The sequence below is a fragment of the Copadichromis virginalis genome, linkage group LG2, assembly GCF_057382275.1.
Source record: "Copadichromis virginalis isolate Kocher_CV1m ecotype Utaka linkage group LG2, C_Virginalis_male_GT1.1, whole genome shotgun sequence".
Classification (NCBI taxonomy): Eukaryota; Metazoa; Chordata; class Actinopteri; order Cichliformes; family Cichlidae; genus Copadichromis; species Copadichromis virginalis.
Window position 1 is genome coordinate 30,324,803 of NC_140619.1, and position 15,270 is coordinate 30,340,072.

Sequence of the window (15,270 nt, forward strand, 5' to 3'; positions counted from 1 at the left end):
GTGCTTACCACACAAGCTGCCTGGACAGCCTCAGATACACTGCCTGCATTGGGTTCACACCAGAACACGTGACACTGGAAATGCTGGCTTCCAGTGTCCATAATGAAGGCAAATGAATGAACATCCCGTCCCACGCCCATGAAGGACAGAAAACGGACACGACACTCCACCAGTACCTCCTCTTCCTCCTCCTGCGCAGCCATGAAAGAGGACAGTTAGACTTTGCTCTCTGCCTGACAAGTACATTCACAACAAATATTCCCTTGCCTTTTCTTTGATGACTGCCAACGTGGTATCAGCGATGCTCAGTATAACAGGAGTCCAGTCCTCTTTGCCTGTAGAGGAAACGAGGCTGTCTATGGCGCCATTTATGATGTCCATACCTGGTGACATAACGCAGGAGAGTCTCAGCAGTTTAGGATCTAAGAATCTACTACACGAGGTCTTCCAGTGGGTGTTTGAGTTTACCTATAGGTCGAGACACAGACGTCATCCCCAGATAGTGCACATGAAACTTTTGCACCAACTCGGTCTTTGGCATGGGAAACTCTGCAGGGAGAAACACAAAAACACAAATTTTAACACACACACACACACACACACACACACACACCCCCCAAGAGATTTAATCACGTGACAACATCTAAAGCAAATTTTCAAAAGAGTAGTCCACACATGATAATTGGCTTAAAGTGCAGAAATAAACAAACACTGCTGAATATTTTAATATACTGGGGCACTGTTCACATGATTAGAGCACAAAAAACACAGAAGCATGTAAGCTTAAGCGAGCTGGAGTGGTTTCCCTATGAAAACACAGCTTTGCCTGCTTATATGATCGCCTTTAGGCAGAAAATAGTGTCGTACGCAATGTTGTTGTATCACCTGCATCTCAGTTGGCACAAATGTTTGCATCATCTATCTAATAATGTGTGTAATTAGCTTTAAAAGTTATGGAAAACTCTTTGACTGTCAGTACGGGGTTTAAATTTGTACACACAGAGGCTTTAATGTGCAGTACTGTACAAAAGCCTTGAGACATCCCTCATTCCTTTATATTTTGCCAGGAAAAAGGAAAATATTTGAAAACATACATGAAAATACAGTTTAACAGGCAAAAACAGACTCTGTACAATACTAACTGGCTTAACAGTCAATATTTGGTAAGAGCACCTTTATATTTCTACACAGTCTGAATTCTCTTAGGGAAGATTCCTTCTAATTTCTGTAAGTAGTCTTCAGAAATAGTTATCCAGGCTTTTTAAAGGACATTCAAAGCTCTTCTTAGGATTTTGGCTGCCTTTTGTTCTGTTCTCTATCAAGGTGCTCCCACACTGATGATCTGGGGAAGCAACTCCATGACTGATAATGCTGCATTGTGTGTTTTCCAGTTATGCCTTTACTGCAATGATAGTGTGCTTTTATCATTATCGTGCTAAAAAATTATGCCATTGTTAAAGACTTTCCACATAGTATTGCCTGATCAATAATCTGACGATACTACTCGTACGTTCAGAATTGCATCAGATCTCCAAGAGGAGCTCCAACAATAATGGATAAAATAGCCTGCATTGTGTTTTACACAGTCCTGTGTCATGTCTTTGCTAGATATTTCGCTTAATGAGATGATTTTCACGTACACGTCACTTCTTTTTTTGTTCTCCACTTGTCCAGTTTCTTAATTATTAATGATTAAGGAGATTCTGCACATCATGCAAAGATATGCAAAGTTTTCAGCTAATAGCTCTTTGGGAATCATGTTGGTGCAAACGTACTATTTTATGCCTGTCAAACCATATTATTTTTGGCATTTTTCACAGATTCAACTCAAGAAATGGGAAGAAATGATGTGTGAATTTAATTTGCTTCTCACATAAAAATTCTTGCATAATCAGGCCCCATCTTCTCTTAAAGACCTCATCAGCATATCACCCCAATAGAGCACTTCACTCTCAGCCTGCAGGCTTACTCGTGGTTCCTAGAGTATTTAAATGTAGAATGGGAGGCAGACCCTTCAGCTTTCATACCCCTCTTCTGTAGAACCAACTCCCAGTTTGGATTCAGGAGACAGACACACTGAATCCTCCCTTAGTTATGCCGCAATAGGTCTAGGCTGTTGGGTCTTCCACTGAGTGTTTTTCTTCTTCATTCCCCTTTTTTCACTTATTGCATGTTTATTCACCACTCTGAATTTATTCATCAATTATTATTAATCTCTAGCTCTCTTCCACAGTATGTATTTGGTCCTGTCTTCCTCCCCTCACCCTCAATAGCTTGCAACAGAAGGCTGCTCTTCCATGAGCCTAGTTCTGCTGGAAGTTTCTTCCTGTTAAAAGCGAGTTCATCTTTCCCACTGTCACCACGTGCTAGCTAGTTCGTAAGTGGTTGTCTGATTACTTGGGTTTTCGCTCTATTATTTTAGGGTATTTAAAATACAATATAAAGTGGTCTCCTTGAGGCGTTGTTGCGCTATATACATAACACTGAATTAATAATAATAATAATGGATTGCATTTATATAGCGCTTTTTCGGGACCCCTCAAAGCGCTTTACAATACCACTATTCATTCACTCTCACATTCACACACTGGTGGAGGCAGCTACAGTTGTAGCCACAGCTGCCCTGGGACAGACTGACAGAGGCGAGGCTGCCATATCGCGCCATCGGCCCCTCTGGCCAACACCAGTAGGCGGTAGGTGAAGTGTCTCGCCCAAGGACACAACGACCGAGACTGTCTGAGCCGGGGCTTGAACCGGCAACCTTCCGATTACAAGACAAACACCCAACTCTTGAGCCACGATCGCCCTGAAATAGGAACTAGGGCTGCTCAATTAATCGAATTTTAATCACGATTACGATCTGGGCTTTCAACGATCATTAAAAATGACTGAGCCGATTATTGGCCCCTCCCTCATTTATCCGCGACACCTTAAAGGCCGGTCTGTGAAAATATTGTGGGCATAAACCGTCCGTGGCGCAAAAAAGGTTGGAGACCGCTGATTAAGAGGACCCGAGGGAAGCTCGGAAAGCTAAGCAGAAGTTATTTGGAGAGGAGAGTGACTGCCGTTGGTTGAAAAGAGAGGTAAAAAAAACTTCAGTGGTGTTGCACACTATTTTATATTATTTTTTAAAGTCATTGTTAACCCTTTAGATCCGGTCAGAGCAGCACGCTCCGTTTTGCATAACTATTTTTAAATCCCTGTAGAACCTGAACCCTGTAAGCTAGCACAATAATTTGTTTTGCATATGAAACCGGAGGAGTTGTACTTACATTTTATGCCATCAGCTTGTCCTCGGTCACGGTTTTCTTCCACATATAGCTTTGCAAAAACTGCATAAAAAGCGCTTGCAGGAACAAAAACATAATATTCCAGAAACACGCTTTGCCGATCCGATCAGCTGTTCGTAACACTTCCCACAGTTAAACAGACGTCAGCGAGAACTGTCACATGTCCGCCATTTCCTGCCCGAAACCGGAAGTGACGTCATTTTCGCGGAAATTGTAGTTTTTTTACTTGTAGGCCTTAAAAGCCTATCCACAGTATTTCTGATTTCGCGCCATTACCCCGATTCATAGCGGAAGTCGGTTTTTTACTTCCGCTTGCGCTGTTGTTGACAGTTGCGGGGTTACACCTTCACTGTTGATAAAGATTTCTCTCACTGCAGTTTCTTTCACCTGGATTAAATGGCAACACATCGAAGGTGGATACACAGTAGAGCTGTTTTAAAAAGCAGCGAGGACAGTTCAGTTGCAGTGCCTCACCCGTCACTTCTCACGGAGTGGGTAGATGACATGAAACTATGGCATCGACATTATTAATAAATTAATTATTAATTATTATTAATTACCTTGTATTTTCCGAAGGAGTTGATGGCGAGGAATTACGTAATTACAAGAGCAGCGAGGCGTATAATTACCTGCACAGCAACAAAATTGATAAAGTACTGCTCAACAAACAAGGCGACTTTATTTTTCTTAAAGCAGCTGTAGAGCCGAGCCAGAGTATTAATCAAGCGAAACACTTAGCATGGGCAATGCTAAGAGAAAGTGGAGTAGTGGAGACAGTCGGCTGTTCCTGTATCGCCGGATTAGGGAGATCATGTAGTCATGCGGCTGCTATTCTGTGGAAGGTATATCACTTATCTGGATATCACAATGTTTAAATCACTGAAACAGAAACACTGGACTGGTCAAAGGCTACTGTGTTTTTGTTCGTATTACTGGAAGCTGTCACACTCAAAGTGGTCCGAGTGAGCTTTCTTCTTTTCTTCGGTGGGGGTCGGTCATAGCCCAGATAAAGCTCCGGGTCGGAGTGTAGCTCTGTGGGCTTTTTATCGATAAAATGAAAGGAGCAAACATAAACTCTCTTTGGAGGGTGTTTGAGTTTTAAAGCTGCCAGCCACGCTAGCTTCCGATCCTCCTTCCGTGGCATAGAGTGCAGTGCGTAGGGCGGTGGGCACGGACAGGCCTTTCTAAGTTGTTGATGCTCAAGGCAAAATGTTTCTAATGCGTTTTTCAGTTTTCTTGAATTATTGTGGCAGCCGACGACAGCACACGTTGAACCCGAGCTCATCTTCGAACAGGTAAAGCCACTTATTACCGCACAAAGTAACTGATTTTGTTGTTAGCAACGACTGAACGCTGGGTCTCGCTTTGAGAAACCGGAAGTATAAAACCGGACAACGGAAGAAGTGGTCTGTCATGGCAGCCTACGTACGCTCTTACAGAAACCTGTGGATACTGGTCATGTTTGACTTTTCTGAATAGTTTCTGGGATGCTTAGAACTCGAATTGCACTGCTGGAAATAGTTTATTTTGATGCTGTTTTCTTTGCAAATTTGCATCATAGGATTGTTTTTTCGTTTTTCCTGCAGTATATAAAAATTGATGTATCTCCAAAATAAAACTATGAAGACACTCAAAATAAATTTCCTGTTGTAAACTATTTTTTGCAACTTTTTTGTATTTAAAGTTTTGAAGGATAAGCCTCTTAAATTTCTCCAAGTAGAAATATATGCAAAAAAAACAAAAATGATTTTCAATTTTTTTTTGTAGTTTATTGCACTTTTTTGCAATTAATGTACTTACTATGGACTTAATGCATACATATTATTAAAATATGGGCTATAATAGTTGTATAGCAACTTGAAATGCTCCCACAAATGGCACTACAACATGTAAAAATATAATATAAGCTCTGGCGGACTTGGTTCTATGGTAGGTCTTAAAGGGTTAAATAAATATCGTCAAATAATCGAGATCTCAATTTCAGTGAAAATAATCGTGATTATCATTTTTGCCATAATCGAGCAGCCCTAATATTAGGAACTTTTGTGACAGGCTGCTAGAAACAAAGTGCCTAAAGATATCATTTAAAATTGGTTCTTTATATGTAGAAGCAACACTGGTTCACCCATGGAGTTTGTTGTATTTTATGTTTATAGTTTATACTTGAATGATTCAATAAACAAAAACATTCCTCTGAAAATGAGGGAAAAAGCAGTCAATGTTCAAAGAAAACCTTCACAAAATCCTGGAGATCTACTGCTGCTTTAAAAAAACTACAAAAAAGCCACTACTGGCTACTTCGAAGCAACATAAAGAAATGAGTGCTGACTCTGACGTTTTGCACAGTATAGTAACAATAAAAAAAATAGTGTTTTAATGGCCTTTGGTTACATGTGACCACACTAAGCCAAATCGATGTGTTCAGAGTTGAGCGCTCTTGCACCTGAAGCCAAAGCCAACAGTGACATCATGGACACAAGCAACTTAATTGCAATAGGAATCAGATAACATGGGAAGGTAGTAATTCAGAAATCTGAGCATATAGATTTACATGCGCTTACGTTGTCTCACCTTTTCAGGGCGCTAAAGCTTTCCGAACTGTACTTACACGAACAATGAATTGTGAAAGAGTTTTCTTACATTAATTCTGTTTTAAAGCAGAGCTCAGACAGGCCTGATCCGATGACAACACCGATGCGATTATCCTAGTGCTGGTGCTCATCCCAAATCATTTGGTGCTAATCTCCTCAATTGTGTCCCAACACAGGATTATGCGCTAACAGCTACCCAAAAAAGAGATCTAATCCAGGCGAAAACTGTTCCACACACAGAAGGAAAAATAAAAACCCAGCCAAGTTTTCAAGCTAACAGGCCGTTCTATCCATTTCAAGGGCAACACCTTACACTGTACCAACATTTTTAATGAAAAGTGTATGAGTTCAATCTATGAGTTCACGCAAGTTACAGCTACAAAAGATGTGAGGGATCCTCCACCATGAAGTTCTTTGATCCTGGGTTTGGGATGGGAGCTGTGGAGTACCAGGCCTCGCCTCAAAGAAACACTAATTGGGTTTTAATGAGGTCGACTGCCTCTGCGAGTGAAGAGCCGATATAGTTCTTTTATATTCTGATGTCAGAGCATCCCCCCCAACCATCATGCTCAGCAGATACGCATGGCAGCTGAAGTTATAGCAAAGGATGAATTGTGTCGTGGCTTTTTCTGCTGTCTTCCTATAATTATTTGGGACTAAAAGGAACAAGCAGTGGGAATTAGTGAAATGGAAAACAGTGAATAGAATTATTGTGAGGATAAAGCTCTGTTGAGTGAGGAGTTTATGGCGAGGAGTTATTCTGGTGTCAGCGTTATGTGAATGTAAGTGAACCTAACACTGCTGTCTTTTCTTTTAACAAATGTTCACAGCTGATTCTCAGGCAGTGAGGCCATTTTTTAAGAAGCATATACGTGGTTTCAGATTTGGATAAATGCTATAAGAGAAATGATAAGCTTACAATTCCAAATGCACATAAATCTCCTTAGAGAGTTACATGAAGTTACTTTTTTTTCTCTCTTCTAAGGATAAAAAAATCCTTATCATGTAATGCTTATGTTGAAGTTCTTGGCATTATGGTTATAGTTACCCTAATTCTTTTTTCTAATGTCCTCTGAAGTGATAAACACATGACTGTGCATGCATGTACCTTGCATGGGTACGTCGGAGCCGTTCTGGGAGGAGCTGCCAGCTGCAGCCTTGGCACTTTTCCTCTCAGCCATGATCTAACGAGGAGAGAAAAATTGAAGAGTGTTTGGGTGAAAACAGGGTGAGAGGAACAGAGTGCAAAGGAAAAAAGAGGAATTTGAAAAAAGGGAACACAAGAGGACTGCAAAAAAAAAAATGGAGGAAAGTGATGAAAAAGGTTTGGTTTTAAAACAGGGACAGGAGTGATAAATATTAATAAGACTAGATCATCTGACAAATCTATTTTTATCAAAGATTTACAGCTAAAACACACCAGTAACAGACTGGGTATTAGTTAGTACTAGCAGTAAATAAGTGTTTCTACTAAAGACTGTATAATAAAGATAGTTGTAACCATCATGTTTTTGCCGATCAGTTTGTGAAGACTTGTTAACATCAAAAGCAAAGGGATGATCTCAATGGAAAAAGATAAGAAGCATTTCTTACTCATATTGTAGCTAACAGTCAATCAGAAGGTAACCACTCCCTAAATCATATTTATTTTTTATTCTAAATGTGATCATAAACCATAAAATGAACATCATGCTGTGACAAATAAATTTGAAACCACCAGCTGAGACCACAAATTAAATGAGAATAGTTTCACTAAGCTCATAAAGCAAGTAAAACTTTGACTATTTGAAAGATTTTAAAAATGCATTAGCTTCACCTTTGCAACGTCCTTCTTTTATATACAGTCTGTGCTGACAATGCACTCCTTAAAAACAGGCTACAAATAAGCAGTTTCATGTCCTTCAAAAGGTAAAAAAAAATCTCATAAAACAATGAAGCAGCCAAATTTTTTAGCAAAAGGAGTAAGAATGCTATTTGCAAAGGACTATTTTCAGCCTTATAGTTGGTGCACTATTCTGAATATTTAGGTAAGCCAGGGTGTGTGGGACTGAATCCAAGTAGACTGCAGTGCTCATTTGATTGCAATGAAAGATGTCACTTCAAATAACAGTGCAGCATATTGATTTTGGAAAAAAAAAAAGTTAAAACATAATGGAGAAATCAGTATTTTACATCAGTTATATGTAGCAGCTGTTTTGGTCTTCTCAGTGACATCACCTGTTACTTCTTTCCCAATTATACTTCAGTTCTGCACTTAAAGAATGGTCTTTTCTCTCTATTTTCTTGCTTTCTCTTGTGCTGCAGTGGACACACTCTTTAAAGAGTGTTGAATATTTTGCATGGTCCCTGCACTCGAGCTGCTGCACTCTTTTCCTGCTACAGATACTTGATTAATTGGAGGTGTCATTAATCAAAGTCTGTGGTGAGTCTGCAACTCTGCTCACAGGGGAACATGCAAGAAGGCACACTCACTCCCACCCTCACACACACACACCCACACACAAAGGAGGGCCATTCAGCTTGCTGCGCAGCTGCAAGGCTCAGGTCACCAAGTTTTTCCCCTGCAGTAAAGAGAAAACTACCACTGTGTTTAAAATAGGTGGCGTAAAGGTGTGAAGAGTCATGGTCACATCCAGATGCACTGATGCACACTCTTCCTTCGGTTTGGGGTTCGAGATAAGAAGAAATTAAATCTTCTCTCTAAATGGGTCGATGTGCCTCAAAGGGAGTAGATCTGTTGTTCCGGGTACAGTCATTCTTCACAAGGTCAGCGCTGGCCTGAGGACACACTGATTTCTCTTTGTACATAAAGCATTATGAGTCAGTGTGTGTGTCAGTGTGAAATCTAAAGTCTCTAAACAAGTGAACTATGTCACTGACTAGGAAAAGTGCTGTGTTAGTGTTGAAAATAGTATTTGCTCTTTATGCATTACACTGCAGTACACATTGCAAGATAACACACAACTCTCCAACCATACACTCCCTTGTGGATGAGCACACGGACACCTTTGGACATCACAGATGCGCAGTTGTTCTTATTATACTTCTTTCTAGTTGGCTTGGGACACACTTGCACGTGGTGCCCTGTTAGTGAAACAGCTATGCTGGCAGCTGAAAGGTATGCGGACGTCCATGAGGAGTCACTTATTTACCCTCCGAGCTAAAAGTATGATATAAAAAGAGAATTTAGAGCTCTATAAAGTTTCAGAACTGTATTCTGTGATGATGGATGTTTATGTAGTTATGACTATGACAGTTATCAGCAGGTTGTTCTTTTTTAATATTTATTTTTTGGCCTTTTTACTTTGTTTTACTGACATAGTGACAAGCAGCAAGCAAGCAGGTCAAACCTTGGCCACTGTGGTTGCATGCAGCGCACGTTCTAGAGGATGAGTTAAGTTTCTGCGTTTGTACATGTAAACATTAGCATCCATGGAGTAGGCTAAGAGCAGAACTTATGTTGGGTTTTGATTAGGAATAGCTGAGGTATTTATCACTCTTTTATGGACCAAAATGTCCATAAAAAAATGTCCATTCCCATCCCACACTTTAGGGACATATATTGAAAACTAGCACTGCACATACTCTGCAACTGCAATCTTATCATCTCGCTGTAAAGGCTTTCTGCTATCTCTCCTCACAGCCCTACTTCTCGGGAAGAGAAATCAGAAATCTTATCAGGGCACTGGAACACGCATGTGCGAATATCATCTAAGATACAGGGTTGTTATAATGACCCCCCCCCCCCTTTATAACATCTGAGCTGATTAAAACTTCCTAGCTTGTTTCAGAGCAGGAGATAAGGAGGCAGGAGAGGTTATGATACAAACCTTGGAACAGATTTCGTGGAGACTTGTGGCGATGGCTGCGGCAGGGGTATCACATCGGAACACGTGGCACTTCAGCACCCGTGTGTTTTTGTCTCTGGCCACATAGGCGAAATCCCTGAAGCACAGACAGAAGACACATGCAGATGTGACACTCAAAGTTTATCTCAAGGCACCCTAAAAGCAGTTGAACCAAACTCTTGTTAAAGGGACAGTATTTAAAAATCTTTTAAGCTTTTTTACAGATGCTCTCTAACATTTATGATTAGAAGACAAAGGACAACTTAAAAAAAAGTGGGACAAGATAATGAAATGAAAAAGGAAGGAGCATCCAGAAAATTGAGGCACATATCTTGAGGTGAGCAACAAAGCCATTAGGGAAAAGAAATAAGCCGTGGGATGCTGAATCACTGAATTAATTTCAATATGATTCCATCTTTTCGTTTATTTACATTTTTGCTGCAGTGATATTTCAGTCTAACGTGTCTTAATTCCAGATATTTGTATGCAGGAGAGTAAGGTTTTATCCACTTAGGTTTAATGCACTTAATAGCTCCTGCAAGATGGATTTTTATCAAATAGATGATATTTTTCTGCTCAAAGGCGCCTGGTATTATTCCTTGGAGATCCATGTTTGAAAATTGTTGAATATTGTGATCAAACACTCTTTAAGGGCTTCATACATCCCCCTGCAGCCACTTAGCTCAGGGACAATATGGATTCATGATCGCTAATTTGTATATTACTGTTCCTTTAGCCGTTTTTGTTTTGTTGTTTCTTGGGTTCAATTTTATCCTCATCTACAGTGTGAATATATTTGGATTACTTGCGACATCTAACACAGTGTTTCAACCAATTGTTTTCTCTCCTTTGTAACAACAGCTTTTTACTGAACTGGGTTTTACATCTTTTCCCTCTTCTGTGTTGTTAGGAGGTGATGCTTGTCCTTGGACCTGTCCAGCCCTCTCCCTGCACCTGTTTGCTTTATCTTCTGTTCAGCGATGTAAAAAGGGGCTAGAAAAGAGAACACGCACAAGAACTAAAATCCACAAATGACAGCAACATTATTATGCCCATTTTGCATCATGATGTATTTACCTCTTCTCTAAGAACTTCTTTTGGGGCTGTGTCTAATTAGCTGAGTCACAAACTGCAGCTTCATTATTTGCGTCATTTACATGTTGCCTCGAGCTGTGCAGGCATTCACGTTAGGACCAGTCTCTTCATAGCAAAAACTGTATATAAAAGATGGGCATGTATTATGGGGTCTGAAAAGTGAAGCTATTACAGGAAGTGTTTTAAATCTGCATTCTTTTGCAGATTACGACTCATTTTTCTTAATGTATTACCTCAGTAAACATGCTTTTGATGAATTTATGATGTCATTCAAGTCTAATTTAGTATAGTATAATATGATTTCTGTAAATTATTACTCAACTAAGTGTTAAATTGATGCTAAACCATTGCGGTGTGGCTACCTTGCGATTGACTAGTTGCTACCAAATGCACATGCAGTGTCCACAGCTTTGCTGGTCATATCCACACCCTGCTTATAATGTCTAACAACCAAGATGGTGACAAGCAAATAGCTTGCTGTGAATATGTCCATCTTTTATATACAGTCTATGGTTCATATTGAACTGAACTGGAGGTGGCAGTTGCCAATATTGGATAAAATGACAAACACTTGGGCTTATGCAAATATTTAGGCAGACGTGTGTGTGTGTGTGTGTGTGTGTGTGTGTGTGTGTGTGTGTGTGTGTGTGTGTGTGTGTGTGTGTGTGTGTGCGTGTCCTTGAAGAAACTTCATGGCAAGAGCTTCTCAGTGGTGTCACACTGCAGCGTAAAATGAGGAGTATGAGGGTGATATTGAGGGAGGAAACTCGGCTAAGAAAGAAACTTTATTCAGTGTGGGTGGCAGATGAAAACCAGCCACATGTGGGAAATGCTACATACACACATACGCGCACAGACAAGATGAAAGACACATCTCTTCCCCATTAACAGGTGAGACAAGCGGAGGAACAAAAGGTAGGAGGATGTGTTTCCAGCTAGAACAGAAACAAATGAGTAATCGGTGAATACAGAGTGAAGCCAAAACAGATGGCAGTGTCACCAGATGCACACACATACATTGAACACTTCAGAATAACCACAGGCACAAACAGAAATACGCCAAACACTGCCATTTATCACAGCAGGCTCTTTGTGTTTATGAGTCCATTATCTGGCCCGTCTCTTCTGCTTAATTGTGTGCTCACACAATGTAAGTCGATAATGCTCTCTGATTGTGGCCACAAAGGAAAGTGCAATATGATGTGTGACTGAGTGTGTGTGTGTGTTTGGTGTCCAGTACACTTCATTCTGGGACATCTGAGCAGTGCGTCACCAAAGCAGCATGAGTGGCCTTGCTTCGCATACTACAAATGGTTCTTTTATGACTTCTGTATCCTCTCTCAGGGATCACAATGCTATAAAACAGCATGCAACTCTTAATAGGAAACAGCCCGTGGCCAGTCTGGCTCGCTGACGATTTGACACCAGTGATTTAGACTTTCAGTAGTCGGTCCTGCACTCTTGTAAAGAGCAACAGTGACTCTAGGCGAAGCAAAGCCACTGATTTGAAGCCTGAAGTGACAAATGTGATCGCACACAAGGGCGGGAGCCCTGACACAACGATTACAGAAAACAGCTGAAGAGCAAGATCGCACGTGAGCACGGCACAAAGAGCAGTTACCTTTCTCTGTGTCCCCGGAAGCAGAAGGAGGCAGAAGGAGGGCAAGAGGGGTTGTTGAAGAGATGGTGGTTAAAAATAGAAAGAAAGAAAATAAAGGTGATGGTTGTAAAGGAAACATAACATAAGGAATAAGAATAAATGTGTTAAAGGAAGAGTGTGGGACATAAAAAGACACATAAGAGTGGTGGGATGGGAAAGTTATATTATGGGAGAAGATGAAAACCAACAAAAAAGCAAAGTGAAAATGATGGTGAGGATAGGGAAGGCAAAGACACAACAGCAGCGTTAATACACAAAACATACAGAGTCAAAAACAGAGACAATGTTCTTTCGCTTCAGTCACTGCCTTCCCGTTAGGTGATGTATGTGTGTACTTTTCATTTCAGCGGATTAGCATTCTGCAACATTATATCGCAGGAAACCTTTCTTGTGGCTGCATACTTGCGTACCACACACACACACACACACACACACACACACACACACACACACACACAGGCGCGTGAACCCACCCTACCCCATTTCCCTCTACCTTTTCCTTCTCCCAGTGTCTTTCATTCAGCTCTTTGCTTCTGCTCTTTAATCTTGCTTTCACTTCCCTGAGCCGTCTCCATCTCTCACTCTTTCACTCACTTTTTCTTCCACACCAGGAGCCATCCACCTCACAAAAAACCCCCAAAACAAAACATGCAACATAGAATGATTCACATCGAGAGCGTAACTCATCACAGCTGCACGCAATATAGGCTGTGATGCTCTACTATCAGAAACACTACAAAGAGGCACAGGCTGAATGAAGAACAGAGGGCTAATTCAAACATTGACTGCCTTTGATTCTTTGATGATCCACTTTGTAAGAAGCTGTGCATGTGTGTGTGTGTGTGTGTGTGTGTGTGGAGGGTAGAACAGCTGGTAGATTATTTCAAACAGGAATCCTATCTTCATTGTCAGAGCATCAGAACTGCTGCTGATCTCCAAACAGCCTTTATTCATGCAGACCTACTAACACACACACACACACACACACACACACACACACACACACACACACACAAGTAGAGACACATGGAGACTAAATCAACACTTGTAGAAACTACCTAAAAGCTCTAACTCACCACATGTAAATGCATCTGCACACGTTTTAAAATGCATTGCTTTCTCATTGTGTTTGAATTTCATTCATGATTTTTTTCCTCACCCTGTTCCCATTATCTCGGATTCTACGGCCTTCTGTTCCATTTCAAATTCAGGCTCCCTGCTTTATTCGCTGTCTGTCACTTTGGAATTGCATTTCAGAGTCAGAAATTCTGAATGGCCCAAAAGTGACTGCTCTCCATTTACTTCAAAAATGAAAGCCTGTTGTTCTCGCGCCAGAACTAATTCATGTGTCAGTCTCAACTAGTTACAAGTGTTTTATTACTGATGAAAAAACTACATGAAAAGCCAAATAGAGTCTCACATTAACAAAACCTACAGTACTGTCACGATCACACCACATATATTTAGACTTTTACAGCCAGTCTGAGGATAACTTGGCTACATTTTTCTTCCTGCGGTGTCATTTCATTAACACTCAGCTGCATTTTTAACAGTTGCATGTGTTGTTTTTTAAAGAGGAAAAGATGACATTTTCTGATGTAACTTAAGTGTTTCGGGTGTCTCAGTTCTACAGTCACTCATTGAAAATGTCAGTAAAGCCACTGACCCACAGTGGGTGTTTTTGAGTTTGGCAGGTGACTTTTGGTAACCTTTGTAAGCTGTAATCACAGCACTAGTTTTAAATTACACATCTGTTAAACTGTATGACAAACAGAGACAACTAACATGTGAACTTGGCTTTCCTCCAACACTGTGCGAGTTTCTAAAGCTAGTTTAAGTGAGCCAGAAGCAGATGCAACTGACTTTAACTGGAACCCAGTCCCTGGAATTACCACCTCCAAGTCTAAGGACATGGTTCTCAGCTGTTAAATCATGAGTTCTGCCCTAAATTTTAATCACAAGTTAGGAATATGCAGTTCACTATTTAATGAGGATGTTTAACTTGTCAGTAGTGGTGAAGACAGAGTTGGGCGAGGCCAAAATATCTGGGTAGTGACCAAAAAAATAATAAGATTGTGGATTCAAGCAGCAGAAATGAGTTTCCTCCAAAGGGCTTCTTGGTTCGAAGCTCAGTCATTTGATAGGAACTTAACAACTACTCCACATCGAAAGCTCAGGTGTTTCAAACATGTCGAACTTAGAGGAGACCCCAGGATAGAACTAGGACATACAGGTGGTTTGGGCATGATTAGACTTTTGGCCCTGCAACCCAGATGCAGGTAAGTGGTAAAAGATGACTCAATCTATCCATTTATCTTGTAAAAAGGAAAAGGATGAGGATTGTTGCTTTTAACTGAATGACACACAGATTTCATGGACGTCGGAGGGCATTTTAGAGGGAAAAGTTAAGGAAGAGGATAGAGAGGTAAGATCTCAAGAGAGGAGAGTTATTGGCCAGAAAGTCAAAATGAAAGTGGGAGTGGAGAAGAGAGGAATGGAAATAGGGCTGGATGGTGAAGGAGGAGGTGGAAAGGGGAAAAAAATAGGTAAAAAAGAGGTACGAGATGAAAGGTGTGAAAGCACCAAAGCAGAAAGATGAGTTAAAGCAAGCCTCCCACCACTCGTGCGTTCTTTTTTTCTCTCTCTCTGTGCCGCACACACCTCCAGAGCTCAGTAAAGGATGACTGACTCACTACTACCAATCGCTCTTTGATCCTGATGGCTGCGAGGCAGCCTCGGCTGAAGACGATGTGTAAGACTCCGAGAATAAATGAGGTCACGGCTGC

General features: G+C 40.8%; 1 protein-coding gene across 2 annotated transcripts in view; it reads right to left on the minus strand.

Annotated features, from left to right (window-relative positions):
- The window catches only part of apbb2a (amyloid beta (A4) precursor protein-binding, family B, member 2a), a 39,822-nt gene that overhangs the window by 2,357 nt on the left and 22,195 nt on the right, over positions 1–15,270 (minus strand). For both annotated transcript variants that reach the window (XM_085478655.1, XM_085478650.1), the window contains exons 9-13: positions 9,712–9,826; positions 6,990–7,065; positions 469–549; positions 268–383; positions 9–191 (exon numbers count right to left, since the gene is read on the minus strand). In XM_085478655.1, the coding sequence (XP_085334781.1) occupies positions 9–191; positions 268–383; positions 469–549; positions 6,990–7,065; positions 9,712–9,826 (571 nt within the window). The remainder of the gene's footprint in view (positions 1–8; positions 192–267; positions 384–468; positions 550–6,989; positions 7,066–9,711; positions 9,827–15,270) is intronic.